Source organism: Mesoplodon mirus, assembly GCF_964341445.2.
Source record: "Mesoplodon mirus genome assembly, chromosome: 4".
In the NCBI taxonomy this organism is placed as follows: domain Eukaryota; kingdom Metazoa; phylum Chordata; class Mammalia; order Artiodactyla; family Ziphiidae; genus Mesoplodon; species Mesoplodon mirus.
In genome coordinates, this window is record NC_138979.1 from 135,598,767 (window position 1) to 135,617,580 (window position 18,814).

Below are 18,814 nucleotides of genomic sequence, written 5' to 3' on the forward strand. Positions count from 1 at the left end.
GGAATGATTAAAAAGTTCATGTATATGGTGTGCCAGGTAGCCCAGTACATGGTAAGTGCTCAAATCAATAATAACTATTACTATTACTTAAACAGAACTGGCATACTCAAAGGTTCGAAATTTTTTTTCATAGAATTTTTGAATTACAAGATTTTTTTTGATAATAAGCCTAAAGATCATTTTGAAATTTTAGCAGTGCTAATATTTGATATATTTCCATTAAACTAGTTCTGAACAAATATGTTTAATATAAAAATTCAGGTTTTTAAAATCTCAGTCCTTTCACGTGGATATACTAGAGTTAGGCAAATCAACACTTTTCAGAACAGAGGGTTATGATATTCCTGGAGGTGACAGTATATATTTTTGTACAGTAGGAAAGTGTAAATTCATGGCTCACTGAACACATATTGACTTCTTCCATAAAGGTTAAATCTATTTCAATATTGACAAGTGTTTTTTCTCCATATTAGGAATCTGAGATCATAGCCAACAAAGATAAGCTGGAGAAATTCTAGAATTTAAGAGGAAATATGTTTAGGACATCACTTTTGCAGAGGCTATGTGTCCAAGATAGGGGCTGATGAAATTAAGGAGGAAAGGGGAAAAAATAGGGACATAAGTGAGCCTTGAGGCAGCATGGGAGTATGATGTGAAGAATATGGCTTATGGAGTACACTGCATATTGTGGTGGCTTTAAAACACATCTGCAGATTATCTGACACTCATCCCTTCAAAAGGTGAAGATACTTGATCTCCTCTTGGAACCAGGCCAACCTTTGGCACTGCCTTGATGAATAGACAATAGCAGTAATGACACTGCATGACTTCAAAGGCTAGAACTCATGCAGCTCTTGGGACCCTGGTTCTGGGAGCCTGTAACAAGTCTGGCTACCTTGAGACTGCCATGCAGAGAAACCATATAAAGAGGCTATTGAGAATGAATGAGAGAATGAGAGGCAGATAGACAGAGACAGACTGACCTAAGGAGCCCAGCTGTTTGAACTTTTTAGTCCAGGAACCAGAAATTTGATTGGAAAAGCTTTGAAGATGATTCCAGCCCTGCCATCTTCTGAGTGCAATTATATGAGACCCTGGATTTTTTAGCTGAGTCCCTCAACCCCCAGATTTGTGAGTAAAATAAATAAATGCTGGGCTTCCCTGGTGGCGCAGTGGTTGAGAGTCCGCCTGCCGATGCAGGGGACACGGGTTCGTGCCCCGGTCTGGGAAGATCCCACATGCCACGGAGCGGCTGGGCCCGTGAGCCATGGCCGCTGAGCCTGCGCGTCCGGAGCCTGTGCTCCGCAACGGGAGAGGCCACAACAGTGAGACGACCGCATACCACAAAAATAAATAAATAAATAAATAAATAAATAAATAAATAAATAAATGCTATCATGTTAAGCTACTGTTTTGGGTTGGCTTGTTACACAGCAATGAATGATTAGAACAATGTGGCCTTTCACATGAGCTAGTCACATCACACAAATGTTTAATATGATTTAACATGTGTATAGAATTTCCTTATTTTGCTTGATATCATTTATTATACACAGGGTATCAAAGGATGATAGATGTCCAAAAGAAATATCTAATGTAAGCCAGTAAACTTTTATAAAAAGTGATTCATTCACTCAACATATATTTATTGAGAATCTGCTATATGCTGAGTAATTTTTTAGACTCCAGGGATGTCACTGAGAAACACAACAAACTGATAAAATTCTTTTTCACTATATACAGTGTCATGAAAGAGACAGAAAAAAAATTATTTAAATGTATAAAATAACTCCAGGTAGTTATGTGATAAGAAGAAACAACAGATCGTTCAAGGGATTAGGGGTTGATTATCTAAGATAGGGTAGACAGGGAAGATGTTTCCCAGAAGATGGTTTTTGAAAATTAACACCCCAGGCTGAAAGAACAGCAAATGTTTAAGTCCTGAGTTGTGAAAAAGAATAAGAAGAATAATGTGCCTAAAGCCAAGTAAGTAAAGAGGAAAGTGACATGAGATGACAATGAGGAATGTGAATTCCATTTTAGGTGAGATGGGAAGCCATGGGAGGAATTTGATCAGGGGAACGAGATGATTTCAATAACTCTGGCTCTTGTATGAATGTAACAGAGATGGCTAGCTGTTGACCAAAATCCATGCCCTCTTATACCTGGCACACAGTGGTGTGATTATGTGCCTAAGGTCTAGCCAACAGAATGTGACTGGAACTAACATGCTTCTGGCCCATAAAAAGTCTCCCATGTGTGATCATTCAAGCTCTTTCCCACTTCCAGCTGACAGGGATGGAGGTAATACTCAGAACAACCTTAGCAGCCACAGTTTGAAGATGGCAGAAACATCATAACCCTAGGTGCATAATGACTGCATGGAATAGACTCTCTTACTCCTACACCCGCTCCTGCCCGCCCCCAACACCAATCATATACAACACCACTGCCAGCATAATCAACTAGGAAACACCCTAAACTTTTTCATGAAAAAAAGCTAAAGTAATTTTGTTTTGAGTAATTACATGTATGGGTCTATTTGTTAACTCAGTCAAGTCTACCTTCTCTAATACAGTGGCTAACCAGCCCCTTCTAAAAGAGGGGCTGGACTGGAAAGAAGATAAATGAAAAGACTATTTTAATCAACTAGGGGAAATATACTGATAGTTTACACAAGGGTGGTAACAGTGAACTTGGCAATATACAGTCAGATTCAGAGTATAGTTTGAAGATAGAACTAAAAGGACTTACTGATGATCACATTTAAGAATATCAGCTAGAAATTTTGAAAATTCTTATAATCCTTCAATACTCTTATGAAACCAGATAATAGAATAGATTTTTCCTGATTCACTTTTGACTGAGAACAAAATCCACAGAATTCCACAATGAGTGTAAGACAAATCTCCTTCTTATGCAGAATTTTCAAAGAAACTCCATTCTTTGGTTCTTGGACTTTATAGAAATTAAGCACATAAAAAGTGGCAGAAACCAAATTTGTTTGGAAGGATATCTTTGGATAAAACTGTGAGGTGAAGCTTCTTCCAGGCCCAAGGCAGCAAGAGAGCCTGTCTATTTCATCTCAGTCCTAGTGAGGGGCTTCTCATGGGACCAGCCAAAGCTCTAAAATATTTTCCCTGAAATGATGCCTGACATATCTGAGGAAACCAAAACCTGTGTGATAACAGGATACAGGTGGCTACATTGGAATCTGTGTGCTCTCACAGAATTTATTGGTAAGAGCTTCTGCTTACAGCTGTGAGTCACACACGGAAGGAGAGGTAGTATGGGCTTCTTGTCTTGGGCTCTGTTGAGTTGGCTACCTGGAGGAGACAGAGAAGCTCTCAGCAGAAAGGCGGTAGAGGTAGGGTATGAGATGCTCAGGGAATGTAGCACATCAGTGGTCTTGGGAGAATCCATGACTAGAAAGTTCTCCCTGGTGCACACAGAAGTGCATCTCTTCTAGGTAGAGGAATCTCTCAAGAGTCCATTAATGTGCCAAGAAGAAAAAAAAAATGTTTTATATAGAGAAGACCTTCCTACGCCACCCCAAGCCAGGAAGGTCAGAATCTGGCTATAAGGTCAGAATCTGGCTATCAGGTCAGGGATGGGTGGTGGAGAGGAGGGTAGAGAATATACAGACAAACAGGAAGAAGCAAACCACACCAGCCCCTGTCCCCTTTCCCACTGCAAGTCTCCAGCCCAAAGTGGACCCAAGCTGGGCAGGGGAGAAAATTTTACATTAAATCAGGTTTGGAGTTTCATTACTATTTTGGAACGTGTATCCAAAACACTGAACTAAATGTATGATTGTGACCTGAATGCATGATTGTGACCTGATTGCACTGTAGGACTCTCTATTTCTAATAATGAACAAAAGAGTTATGGGGTCTGCCGACTTTTCTTCTGAAGCAGGGGAAGATTAAGCCACTGAATAAAATTTTAAAAGACCACAGGACACTAAGATACAGTAATGTCTTGGTCATGTTATGAACCATGTTTGCTCAAGACAGCGGCTCATTCAATTCATGACGGAAGAGAAATGTGGGCATTTCTAAATACAGTGACAACAACAGAGAACTTTAGGTGGGAAAGTTTGGAAAGCACTGACCTCAGACCACCCCACATGCACCTAGGAAATCAACATAGTTTTCTTATCAAATGTATTAAGCAACTGCTTCTCTCCTGACTTGAGAGAAATGTGGCTCAATCACAGCAACTTCTTAAAGGATCATAAGAAAAGGCACTGCTCCTATATTTATGAATGCCTAACAAAAATTTAAAACATATGAGATTCTTTTTCAGTTTTGGAGCTTGTTATCTACATGGAGGATTATCTACATTATTTAAAGTGTTCTCTCTTTTTTTTTAAAGTCAAATGACACTTCAGAAATGTTTCTAGAGTTTTATTCCTGTCTGCATCCTAAAATCTTATTTTGTTCATGGATATTCTCAAATGGCAGTGGGAATTCTATGCACAGGATATTGTCGTGCTTGTTCAGAAAACCTGGTCTGTGGATCTTGATTTAGTTACAGAAAGGAATGGGGGGAAAATGAACCTAGAGTTCTGTTTTTGCTGTATCCATGACACAGTTAATCTAAGACACTGCAGAGGTCTACAAATTCAGAAGATTTGAAAATAATTTTTTTGATATAATAAGAAGAAAACCATTTTTCTTTAACTGAATTTCTTGGCCTTTGTGGCAGAAATCAAATGCCTCATATTATTGTAGTAGTTTTTCTCCCCACAGTTTAACCTAGGACCCGTTAACCAAGGCTACTTCTATATTCAGTAAGATTACATACAAACTCAATTTTATGAATTATGTAAATGCCACTGCTGAGAAGTTCTACTGGTAATATAATATGACTATGCAAATTTACACTTCAGATAAATTTAAGGCATAAAAAAGAAATTACAAATTGGAGAAGTACATTTTTAAGGCTCTATTTATTTTAGGTCATTCATGTCAAAACTGAAAACTGTCTTTTGTAAGAACACAGATGAAAAGTTCTAGATGAGATGGGGAGGAGCAAATCATTCCGGGAGCATCTATTGCTGTGAACTGAGTTAGTTCCTTATGGAGGGTACCTGAGCAACACTAACATTTTATGCTAGACATTTTGCCAGTTGTACCAGGATTCAATACAGTTTCAGATGATCCTACGATCAAACTAGACTTAGAAAACCATAGTCATGAAAGACTGGGATGAAAACTGATTTAGAAGTTGGGTTGGTTCTGATTGTGAAGCTTTAGAAATAATTTAATCAATTGATTTTATTTTCCTTTTTATGTATACTAATGGGTGATATACGGTTTAAAAGAAAACCTAAGTATAACAAATCTGAAAGACTTCTTTCAATAACATTTGATCTCATAGGAAAACACTGTGGTAGCTCAATTGGCATGATGTTTTATTTTATGATACATAAAATAATGGTATATCTTGCAATTACTAAATATTGTATGGCTTTCAATTTTGTAGCAGATAGTGCAGTATCCACAGCGTCTTTTTTTTTTAAATTTTTATAAACAACAGCTATTTATTTATCACATTTCTAGAGGCTGGGAAGTCCAAGATCAAGGTGCCAGCAGGTTCAGTGTCTGCTGAAAACCCACTTCCTGGTTCATAGACTTTTTTTTTTTTTGCTATAATCTCAAATGGTGAAAGGAGAAAGGGAGATTTCTTGGGCTTCTTTTTTTTTTTTTTTAATCCGTGTGGCTTGTGGGATTTTACTTCCCTGGATTGAACCTGGGTTGGGCCTCTTTTATAAGGATACTAATTCCATTCATGAGGGCTCTACCCTCATAACCTAACCACCTCCCAAAGGTCCAACCTCCTAATACTATCACCTTGGGGATTAGGATATAAACATATGAACTTTGCGGCGGGGAACACGAACATTCAATCTATAGCAAGGTGCTATTGCAATGTAGTGGGTAGAGGCCAGGGATGTGTCTAAACATCCTACAATGCACAGAGCAGTTCCCACAAGAATTACCATCCTAAAATGTCAGTAGTGCCAAGGTTGAGAAACCCTGGTTCAGATTTATCTGATTGTTTACTTATGATTAGGTTCAGGTTTGACATTTTTTTGGTGAAAACCTACATAGGTGATATTGTGGCTTTTTAGTAAATCTCATCAGGAGGCTCTTCCTGTCAAATTGTCCCTTTTGGTGGTCCCTAAGTCTGATCATTTGGCTAGAGTGGAGACTGCTGAATCTCTCAACTGAAAAGCTACCTTTCCTGCTTTGTAGTTACTAAAAACTACAAAGGGGTAGCTTGTAGTTTGGGGTGATACTTGGAGATCTTGTGAATATTCTATTGCCTCCAAATATTTTACCCAATAATTCAGCATCAATTGATAATCCTTGCTGGAACCAACTATTACACTGGGGATTGCAGAATGGTTGTTTTCTTTTATTCTACCATTCCTTCTATGATTTTTAGCTGGGATCCTTCTGTAAAGAAGAGCTTTTCATTTCTATTTTTCTTTTTCATTTTACTATTACTATGGACTAATGAAATTTTAATTTAACATATTGTAAACCATTATCATTGTTAATGCATTTCAATGCTCAAATTGCCACTAATTTGGCCAACAGGAGTCACTTTAAGCTGTCTCCTATGTCCTTTTGACATTTCCCTTAGTCTTTGAGCTTTCCAAGATGCTTTATTATTTTTATTTTTACTTTTCATAGTTATTGACCACATTCCTCAAACTGTACATCTCATACTCATGACTCATTTACTTTGCAACTGGAAGTTTGTACTTCTTAGTCTCTCTCACTTATTTCTTTCCTCCCCCACCCTTTTTTTAGCCTTCTTAGTCTTTGCTTTCTGGCACAAAATACATCCCAGGCTCACCTTCTACTTTCCCAGCCCCTGCCCTGGAATCATCTATTTCTCCAAATGTTCCTTTTTTTTTTTTTTTTTCAAGGGGGCATAGTGTTTAGAACCAAGAACTGGGTGTCAGATATGTTCATTGCTACTAGAGTATCACTGATTCTAAGCTCTTTCATTTGACAGAGCAAAAATCATGAACTCTTGAAAAATATATACATTTGAAAAAATCCTAATACCACCAATTCAAATTCAACAAATACCACTAGATCTCTGTCTTATATTTGTATCTTCCTTCTCCCACAGTGAGAACCCTGGTTCTCAATAAAAGCAATATATATTTGTGCATTTGTTCTACCCTATAATATATATCCAAAATGGTTTGTGGATTACTCCCCAATAATGTTTTTATTAGCCCGTGGTTTATCCCTTCCTTTTGTGAAAAAATGAATACAGACAGAAGCACTTCCAGAATGGCATAATAAAGGTCTCTGAAAATCTGTTCCTCCATAAAAGCAACAAATACACAGGCAAAAATGTCAAAAATCAACTTTTTCAGAATTCTGGAAATTAACCAAAGCCTTAATAAAATTCGAGAAGGATTTATTCAAGAAAAACAGCTAAAACTAGGTAAGAACAGAAAGCTTTCTGGCATTTTAACTTACTTTATTCTCCTCCCCTTCTCCTTAGCTTTGCAGTAGACATGAAACTAGTAGCTATGAAATCCACAGTGTCTTGATTTACACTGTAACATCTTACAATATTTTGACTAGAGTATAGTTTTGGCCAAGTAGCATATTTCTGATAGTTTGGGTGGTAACAGATAACTATGGTCACTAAAACCACCACAGTCTACGTTCACAAAATCACAGGCGTTTATCTCAATATACTCAATTATGTTTTGCTTCCATTATAATCCTTCATTAATGATAAATTTTCATTTGTCTTCTGGAAGAGTCCTCTTGGGCATATGGATGTCTATTTTAACTTTAGAGGCCTTGGTGACCATCCTCCATCCCCAGTGCAGGACCACACCAGGTAAAGTGAGACATGAAGATGCATATGCTTTCCTTGCACAGTGACTTCACCTTCTCTGAAATGGAAGGTTAGCATCTCTTCCAAAGGCAGCACCAGCACACTAGCTAGAACATCACTGCTGTTGACTTAGTGAACCACCTTTTACATAAATTCCCCAAATAAACTTTACCTTTTACTAACTCTGACTTTTCCATGACCTTAGCTAATCTCAGTCTGTTAAAACTCTACCCAGCCTACAAGACCTGATGCAAATGTCATTAGATATTCCCTAATAACTTCAGCCAGAAACTACTATAATTTTATGTTTATAGCTTTTACTCATGCTTGCCAAACACTGCATCATATGGCTATAAATTGATATATATATTTTTTCACTATCTGAGAGTAGAATCCTTGAGTACAAGATAATGTTTTATAGATCTCTATGTAATCCCACAATTTAAAGCTCTGCATGTAATAGGGATTCAATAAATGTTTATTAAACATTAAATTGGTGCATTTGTTAAATCCTTAAACTAATACACAATCTGTATAACAATGCATAATGCCCTATGCCACATTTGGATTTTAATCTTTTTTTTACTAAGAACATATTATTAAATTATTCCATAGTATCACTAAAAATATGTTATGAAAACAATTCAATGAAAATATAGAAATTTATGCTGTAACATTCTCTATGCAAACTTACCTCTCACAATGATGTTGGTAGACTTTTTTGCAGGGTTTCCCACATTATTATTGGCAATGCAGCTGTAAATACCAGCATCTTCTGAGGTGATGGCAGGTATGGTTAGAGTTCCTCCAGTCAAAACAGTCTTTTCAGGCAGAGTCCCAAAGGACCTGACCCAAGTGAGAGAGGGTACAGGCTCTCCTCCTGTCGTAACACATACTAATGTTATGGCCTCTCCAGGATTTACAACTATAGGGTCATCCACCAAGAGTTTAATTGACGGAGATGCTAAAAGACATAAACAAAAGAACATGCACCTATTTAGATCTACTACAAATAGAGTAACAGTATGCTTTATATTTCCTCAAACAATTAAAATGAAACATTGTTCTCTTGAGCCAAAATCTTACTGTATTAATCAAGTTTAAACCATGTAGAATGGTTACTCATTTTAATTCCATGTTATAAACCCATGGAATTGTTTTAAGAGCTTACACATGGAGAAGGGAATTAAAATTTATGTGTTCTTGGATTATTGTTCCAAAATTAGAATGAAAAGAGGAATTAAAGTTTTAAAACAAAAATCCCTTTCTCTTTTAATGCTGACAATCTCTTTTGTCCTTCCAGGTATAAACATTGCAGCTGTTTAGTCCTTGTATTTTCATGGTGAAGATTGTCATTTATTTAATTTTTGGATCATTCTGAGGTGAAATGATACATATTTTGCAACCTGAACACAACCACAAGATAAAAGATCACTGGAGGTTTTTACTAAGCAGTGGGCCTGGTTTTTCATCTTGAAAGGAATAACAAAATCATGTAATTTAAAGCAGCCCCCATATTTCCTCTCTAACCTCTCTGTTCAGAAAGTTTAGGCAATGAGTTTTCATAACCACTGCTTTAAAACTTAGAAACAAATAAACCACTGTTCAAACATAGTCACCAAACTATGACGGCCACCGCTCCAATGTTTGGGTTATAATAATCTCCCAAGTGAAAATAAGTTGTTTGCAACTTTTCAGGTAAAAAAAATTGTAGATAAATATCCATTCAATAAAAAAATGCTGTATTACAGACTTTTCATCAAACACTCAAAGTAGAAACTGCACAAAAGCTCTGTTCACATACAGAACTTTTTTTTTCTGCTTAGACCACAGTGCCAGCTTATATAATACATTCCTAAATAAAAACAGGCAGAATGCATTAGGCCAATGTTTGAGTTCACATATTCAGAAATATTTGATGCCAAAGTTAAAACTGAAATCTATCCATATTGGGAACACAAAGTGTTCAATTGTACTGTGTAATTTTTTTAGATATTAATTTCAGCTTAGAGTTGGAGAGTGCTTTTCTCAGAATAGAAGGTAAACTCCTTGTGTGATTCGATATTGTCTGCCTTGTTTGGATACAATGGAATACTACTCAACCATAAAAAAGATGAAAACTTGCCTTTTGGGACATGGATGGACCTTAAGAGTATTATGCTAAGTGAGATAAGTCAGAAAGACAAATACCATATGATCTCACTCATACTTGGAATATAAAAAACAAACAAAAACCCAAAATATATGTACAAACCAAATGAAACAAAAACAAACATGTAGATACAGAAAACAGAGTAGTGGTTACCAGAGGGAAAGGAGCAGGGAGGGGGTGAAATGAGTAAAGGGGATCAACTGTATGGTGACTGATGAAAACTAAATTTTTGATGGTGACCATGCTGTAGGGCACAAAGAAGTAGAAATGTAATGTTGTATACATGAAACTTATATAATATTATTAGTCAATGTTGCCTCAATAAAAAAATAAATTTGAAAAGATGCCAGAGGAGAGCAAGAAGACAACTCCATATTATAATTATGGTTCTGTGGAATACGTATGGAATGCCTGGAGGACCTTTTTAAACATCATTGTTGCATGCTGGCCCTTCTAACGTCATCTTAAGGGACACGGAAGTTTCCATAGTATCTTAATTGCCCTTGTGAGATGTTGACTTGAAATTATAAATATCTATGATAAACCTGTTGGGGAATTCACAAAATGAAAATAAGAGGCAAAAGGCATTGAAATTTGGTAGAAAAGAAAGCATCTCAAAGAGTTATTTAATATTGTTAAACTGATAAAAAAGAAACTACTAATTAAATATTTTTAAAATAGATATTATACTTAATTATTGACATAGCATTATGAAAAAGTAAAAGAAATCCCTATAGCTTAGTTTGAGGTAAATAATATAATCTTACAAATCTATTTAGTTAAAATACAATTGTAGACAGTCCAAGAGTTATATTATATTAGTAAAACTCATTTGTTTTACATCATGTTTTAGTAAAATTAAAAGTCCCAAGGCCTAAGGGCCATTAATAGTATATGTTTAGATTATGGAAACACACAATGGTGACATTAAGAAATATTTGTCCCTGAAACTGCCTTGTATAAGGATGAGTTGTTTTTCTATTAGATAGACAATATTTAAAGAAAAAGGTTCAAGAGAATTTCAAGCTCATAAAATAATATATAAATAACAAGAAACCACTGTTTTACCTATAGTGCATTGCAGAAGTGTATTCACAATCTTATTAAAAATTCTCTTTTCCAAATCTAAATTGAAAACAGCACACTGTCCAACTTAGTTTTATTAAAGATGACATTATTTCTCTGATAATCCCTGATGTTAAAAATAGCCCACAAAGACCCCCAAATGGGCTAATGCTTTCAAGACTTTAAGAATGCTCATACATATTTTAGTAACAAAATTTTATAGCTTTAAATTCTAAAGAGATAAAGGTGAAATTGTTGTCATTTTGTTCTAGCAACTTATGTTTGATTCTGTAAATATCAGCTTTTTTAAGCTATGAGGCTATGCTTGAGAACCATAGGGTCATTGGAATCATCAGGCTTAAGTGTAAATCATGCCATAGAGAAAAAAAATTAAAGTAGGAAAAACATAAGAAAATATTTTTGTGTATTATTAAAAATATTTTAAGAAGTGATTTCATCCTGGGCTAGTTAAGTCCCTTGCTATAAGCTTCCATAGCCCCCTTATTTTCCCTTTCATATCACATCTTATAACATTAGCCAGGCTTCCACTATGGCTCTTCAGACAGAAGCATCATGACTGCGTTCGCTGAAATATGGCCTGATAGTTGAGTGGTAAGAGCACAAATTCTGGAGAATAATACCTGGGTTCTTGACTCTGCTATTATTTAATAACTGTGTGCACTTGGGCTAGTTCTTCTACTCCTGAGTGCCTCAGTTTTCCACTGTTGAAATGGAGGAAAATAATTACCTGTCTTACAGAGGTGAGATGATTTAACACATGCTAAGTGCTTACAATAGTACCTAGTACAAAACATGCACAGGAAAAGCATTTTATTTTGTCATTATTTTCATTACCACCCCCATAGCCTCGTCCTGTGCTTGTATAGTTACTGTGCTTAATAAATATTGGTAAGGCAAATCAATAAGTGGGAAAATGAATAAATGAGTGACTAGTGTAAAAAGTGTAGTCACTAAATGAGGTAATATTTATATTTGACTCTGATGCATTTGACAGAGATATTTTAAAACCATTTTGACTTTTGGAGGTCCTATGCCATATCACAAAAAAACAGATTTAAATATACCCATACATTTTGAGGACACATAATACATTTATTAATTTTGTTTTATTGATATATTTTAATTTATAAGTTGAAACTATTGTCTTTCAAGATTAATTTTCGTAGTGCCTTTAAAAGCTTATAGGCATGGAGACCTTCAAGATGGCACAAGAGTAAGATGTGGAGATCACCTTCCTCCCCAAAAATACATTAGAAATACATCTACATATGGAACACCTCCTACAGAATACCTACTGAACGCTGGCAAAAGACCTCAGACCTCCCAAAAGGAAAGAAGCTCCTCACATACCTGCGTAGGGCAAAAGAAAAAAGAAAAAACAGAGACAAAAGAAGAGGGATGGGACCTACACCAGAGGGAGGGAGCTGTGAAGGAGGAAAAGTTTCTACACAGTAGGAAGCCCCTCCACTGGCGGAGACGGCGGGTGACGGGGGGGAAGCTTCGGTGCCACGGAGGAGAGCGCAGCAACAGGGGTGCAAAGGGCAAAGCAGAGAGATGCTTGCACAGAGGATCAGTGCTGACAAGCACTCACCAGCCCGAGAGGCTTGTCTGCTCACCCCGGCCAGGACAGGTGGGGGCTGGGAGCTGAGGCTCGGTTTCGGAGGTCAGATCCCAGGGAGAGGACTGGGGCTGGCTGTGTGAACACAGCCTGAAGGGGGCTAGTGAGCCACAGCTAGCCAGGAGGGAGTTTGGGAAAACGTCTGGACCTGCCTAAGAGGCAAGGGACCATTGTTTCAGGGTGCGCTAGGAGAGGGGATTCAGAGCACAGCCTAAATGAGGTTCAGAGATGGGCGTGAGCCACAGCTATCAGTGCAGACTCCAGAGACAGGCATGAAATGCTAAGGTTGCTGCTGAAGCCACCAAGAAGGCTGTGTGCAAGCACAAGTCACTATCCACACCTCCCCTCCCAGGAGACTGTGCAGCCCACCACTGCTAGGGTCCCGTGATCCAGGAACAACTTCCCCAGGAGAACACACGGCACGCCTCAGGTTGTTGCCACATCACGCCGGCCTCTGCCACTGCAGGCTCGCCCCGCACTCGGTGCCCCTCCCTCACCCCCACCCCGGCCTGAGTGATCCAGAGCCCCCTAATCAGCTGCTCCTTTAACCCCCTCCTGTCTGGGTAGGGAACAGACAACCTCAGGCGACCTACGCGCAGAGGCAGGTCCAAATCCAAAGCTGAATCCCAGGAGCTGTGCCAACAAAGAAGAGAAAGGGAAATTTCTCCCAGCAGCCTCAGGAGCAGCGGATTAAATCTCCACAATCAACTTCATGTACCCTGCATCTGTGGAACACGTGAATAGACAACGAATTATCCCAAATTGAGGTGGTGACATTGGGAGCAACAATACATATATATATTTTTTCCTTTTTCTCTTTTTGTGAGTGTGTATGTATATGCTTCTCTGTGTGATTTTGTCGGTATAGCTTTGCTTTTACCATTTGTCCTAGGGTTCTGACTGACCTTTTTTTTTTTTTTTTAAGTATAGTTTTTAGCGCTTATTATCACTGGTGGATTTGTTTTTTGGTTTGGTTTCTCTCTTCTTTCTTTTTTTTAAATTACTTTTTAATTTTTTATTTTTAATAATTTTTTTATTTTAATAACTTTATTTTATTTATTCATTTATTTTTTTCTTTCTCTGTTTCTTTTTTTCTCCCTTTTATTCTGAGCCGTGTGGATGACAGGGTCTTGGTGCTCTGGCCAAGTGTGATTCCTGTGCCTCTGAGGTGGGACAGCCGAGTACAGGACATTGGTCCAACAGAGACTTCCCAGCTCCACATAATATCAAATGGGGAAAATCTCCCAGAGATCTCCATCTCAATGCCAAGGCGCAGCTCCACGCAATGAACAGCAACTACAGTGCTGAACACCCGATGCCAAACAACTAGCAAGACAGGAACAGAACCCCACCCACTAGCAGAAAGGCTGCCTAAAATCATAATAAGGTCACAGACACCCCAAAACAAACCAATGGACATGGACCTGCCCACCAGAAAAAAAAGATCCAGCCTCATCCACCAGAACACAGGTGCTAGTCCCCTCCATGAGGAAACGTACACAACGAACTGAACCAACCTTAGCCACTGGGGGCAGACACCAAAAGCAACGGGAACTATGAAACCACAGCCTGCGAAAAGGAGACCTCAAGAACAGTAAGCTAAGCAGAATGAGAAGACAGAGAAACACACAGCACATGAAGGAGCAAGGTAAAAACCCAACAGACCAAACAACTGAAGGGGAACTAGGCAGTCTACCTGAAAAAGAATTCAGAGCAAAGATAGTAAAGATGATCCAAAATCATGGAAATAGAAGGGAGAAATTACAAGAAACGTATAACAAGGACCTAGAAGAACTACAGGGCAAACAAACAATGATGAACAACACAATAAGTGAAATTAAAAATTCTCTAGAAGGAATCAATAGCAGAATACCTGAGGCAGAAGAACGGATAAGTGACCTGGAAGATAAAATAGTGGAAATAACTACTGCAGAGAGAATAAAGAAAAAAGAATGAAAAGAATTGAGGACAGTCTCAGAGACCTCTGGGACAACATTAAATGCACCAACATTCAAATTATAGGGGTCCCAGAAGAAGAAGAGAAAAAGAAAGGGACTGAGAAAATATTTGAAAAGAATATAGTTGAAAACTTCCCTAATATGGGAAAGGAAATAGTTAATCAAGTCCAGGAAGTGCAGAGTCGCATAAAGGATAAATCCAAGGAAAAACATGCCAAGACACATATTAATCAAACTATCAAAAATTAAACACAAAGAAAAAATATTAAAAGCAGTAAGGGAAAAACAACAAATAACATACTAGGGATTCCTCATAAGTTTAACAGCTGATCTTTCAGCAGAAACTCTGCAAGCCAGAGGACAGTGGCAAGACATATTTAAAGTGATGAAGGAGAAAACCTACAACCAAGAGTACTCTACCCAGCAAGGATCTCACTCAGATATGATGGAAAAATTAAAACCTTTACAGACAAGCAAAAGCTAAGAGAATTCAGCACCACCAAACCAGCTTTACAACAAATGCTAAAGGGACTTCTCTAGGCAGGAAACACAAGAGAAGGAAAACACCTACAATAACAAACCCAAAACAATTATGAAAATGGTAATAGGAACATACATATCGATAACTACCTTAAATGTAAATGGATTAAATGCTCCAACCAAAAGACACAGACTGGCTGAAAGGATCCAAACACAAGACCCATATATATGCTGTCTACAACAGACCGATTTCAGAGCAAGGGACACATACAGACTGAAAGGGAGGGGATGGAAAAAGATATTCCATGCAAAAGGAAATCAAAAGAAAGCTGGAGTAGCAAGTCTCATATCAGACAAAATAGACTTTAAACAAAGACTATTACAAGAGACAAAGAAGGGCACTACATAATGATCAAGGGATCAATCCAAGAAGAAGATATAACAATTGTAAGTATTTATGCACCCAACTTAGAGCATCGCAATACATAAGGCAAATGCTAACAGCCATAAAAGGGGAAACTGACAGGAACACAATCATAGTAGGGGATGTTAACACCCCACTTAAACCATGGACAGATCATCCAACTGAAAATAAATAAGGAAACAGAAGCTTTAAATGATATATTAAACAAGAAGGACTTAACTGATATTTATAGGACATTCCATCCAAAAACAATAGAATACACTTTCTTCTCAAGTGCCCATGGAACATTCCCCAGGATAGATCATATCTTGGGCCACAAATCACGCATTGGTAAATTTAAGAAAATTGAAATCATATCAAGTATCTTTTCTGACCACAATGCTCTGAGATTAGATATCAATTACAGGAAAAAATCAATAAAAAATACAAACACAGGGGGACTAAACAATACACTAATTAATAACCAGGAGATCACTGAAGAAATCAAAGAGGAAATCAAAAAATACCTAGAAACAAATGACAATGAAAACATGATAACCCAAAACCTATGGGATGCAGCAAAAGCAGATCCAAGAGGGAAGTTTATAGCAATACAATCTTACCTGAGGAAACAAGAAACATATCAAATAAACAACCTAACCTTACACCTAAAGCAATTAGACAAAGAAGAACAAAAAACCCCCAAAGTTAGCAGAAGGAACGAACTCATAAAGATCAGATCAGAAAGAAATGAAAAAGAAATGAAGGAAACAATAGCAAAGATCAACCAAAGTAAAAACTGGTTCTTTGAGAAGATAAACAAAATTGACAAACCATTAGCCAGACTCATCAAGAAAAGAAGGGAGAAGACTCAAATCAATAGAATTAGAAATGAAAAAGGAGAAGTAACAACTGACACTGCAGAAATACAAAAGATCATGAGAGATTACTATAAGCAACTCTATGCCAATAAAATGGACAACCTGGAAGAAATGGACAAATTCTTAGAAATGCACAACCTGCCAAGACTGACTCAGGAATAAAGAGAAAATATGAATAGACCAATCACAAGCACTGAAATTGAAACTGTGATTAAAAATCTTCCATCAAACAAAAGCCCAGGACCAGATGGCTTCACAGGCGAATTCTATCAAACATTTAGAGAAGAGCTAACATCCATCCTTCTCAAACTCTTCCAAACAATATCAGAGGAAGGAACACTCCCAAACTCATTCTACGAGGCCACCATCACCTTGATACCAAAACCAGGCAAGGATGTCACAAAGAAAGAAAACTACAGGCCAATATCACTGATGAACATACATGCAAAAATCCTCAACAAAATACTAGCAAACAGAATCCAACAGCACATTAAAAGGATCATACACCATGATCAAGTGGGGTTTATTCCAGGAATGCAAGGATTCTTCAATATACGCAAATCAATCAATGTGATACACCATATTAACAAGTTGAAGGAGAAAAACCATATGATCATCTCAATAGATGCAGAGAAAGCTTTCGACAAAATTCAACACCCATTTATGATAAAAACCCTAAAGAAAGTAGGCATAGAGGGATCTTTCCTCAACATAATAAAGGCCATATATGACAAACCCACAGCCAACATCGTCCTCAATGGTGAAAAACTGAAACCATTTCCACTAAGATCAGGAACAAGACAAGGTTGCCCACTCTCACCACTCTTATTCAACATAGTTTTGGAAGTTTTAGCCACAGCAATCAGAGAAGAAAAGGAAATAAAAGGAATCCAAATTGGAAAAGAAGAAGTAAAGCTGTCACTGTTTGCAGATGACATGATAGTATACATAGAGAATCCCAAAGATGCTACCGAAAAACTACTAGAGCTAATCAATGAATTTGGTAAAGTAGCAGGATACAAAATTAATGTACAGAAATCTCTGGCATTCCTGTACACTAATGATGAAAAATCTGAAAATGAAATCAAGACAACACTCCCATTTACCATTGCAACAAAAAGAATAAAATATCTAGGAATAAACCTACCTAAGGAGACAAAAGACCTGTATGCAGAAAATTATAAGACACTGATGAAAGAAATTAAAGATGATACAAATAGATGGAGAGATATACCATGTTCTTGGATTGGAAGAATCAACATGGTGAAAATGACTATGCTACTCAGAGCAATCTACAGATTCAATGTAATCCCTATCAAACTACCACTGACATTTTTCACAGCACTAGAACAAAAAATTTCACAATTCGTGTGGAAACACAAAAGACCTCGTATAGCCAAAGCAATCTTGAGAAAGAAACACGGAGCTGGAGGAATCAGGCTCCCTGACTTCAGACTATACTACAAAACTACAGTAATTAAGACAGTATGGTACTGGCACAAAAGGAGAAATATAGATCACTGGAACAGGATAGAATGCCCAGAGATAAACTCACGCACATATCATCACCTTATTTTTGATAAAGGAGGCAAGAATAAACAATGGAGAAAAGACAGCCTCTTCAATAAGTGGTGCTGGGAAAACTACTACATGTAAAAGAATGAAATTAGAACACTCCCTAACAGTATACACAAAAATAAACTCAAAATGGATTAAAGACCTAAAAGCAAGGCCAGACACTATAAAACTCTTTGAGGAAAACATAGGGAGAACACTCTAAGACATAAATCACAGCAAGATCCTTTTTGACCCATCTCCTAGAGAAATGGAAATAAAAACAAAAATAAACAAATGGGACCCAACTAAACTCAAAAGCTTCTGCACAGCAAAGGAAACCATAAACAAGACGAGAAGACAACCCTCAGAATGGGAGAAAATATGTGCAAATGAAGCAACTGACAAAGGATTAATCTCCAAAATTTACAAGCAGCTCATACAGCTCAATATCAAAAAAACAAACAACCCAACACAAAAATGGGCAGAAGACCTAAATAGACATTTCTCCAAAGAAGATAAACAGATTGCCAACAAACACATGAAGGAATGGTGAACATCATTTATCATTAGAGAAATGCAAATCAAAACTACAATGAGGTATCACCTCACACCAGTCAGAATGGCCATCATCAAAAAATCTCCAAACAATAAATGCTGGAGAGGGTGTGGGAAAGGGAACCCTCTTGCTCTGTTGGTGTGAATGTAAATTGATTAAAAAACTAAAAGTAGAACTACCATATGACCCAGCAATCCCACCCTTGGGCATATACCCTGAGAAAACCATAATTCAAAAAG

The 18,814-nt window shown here is 37.3% G+C and overlaps 1 protein-coding gene across 5 annotated transcripts in view; it reads right to left on the reverse strand.

Moving 5' to 3' along the window:
• MDGA2 (MAM domain containing glycosylphosphatidylinositol anchor 2) overlaps positions 1–18,814 on the reverse strand; it is an 823,345-nt gene that overhangs the window by 258,455 nt on the left and 546,076 nt on the right. For 4 of the 5 annotated variants that reach the window (XR_014293890.1, XM_082618922.1, XM_082618924.1 and 1 more), the window contains one exon: positions 8,579–8,848. Coding sequence is in view for 4 of the 5 variants with exons in the window: in XM_082618922.1 (XP_082475048.1) it covers positions 8,579–8,848 (270 nt within the window). In the remaining variant the exon portion in view is untranslated. The remainder of the gene's footprint in view (positions 1–8,578; positions 8,849–18,814) is intronic. The other variant, XM_082618923.1, reaches the window with a different exon arrangement.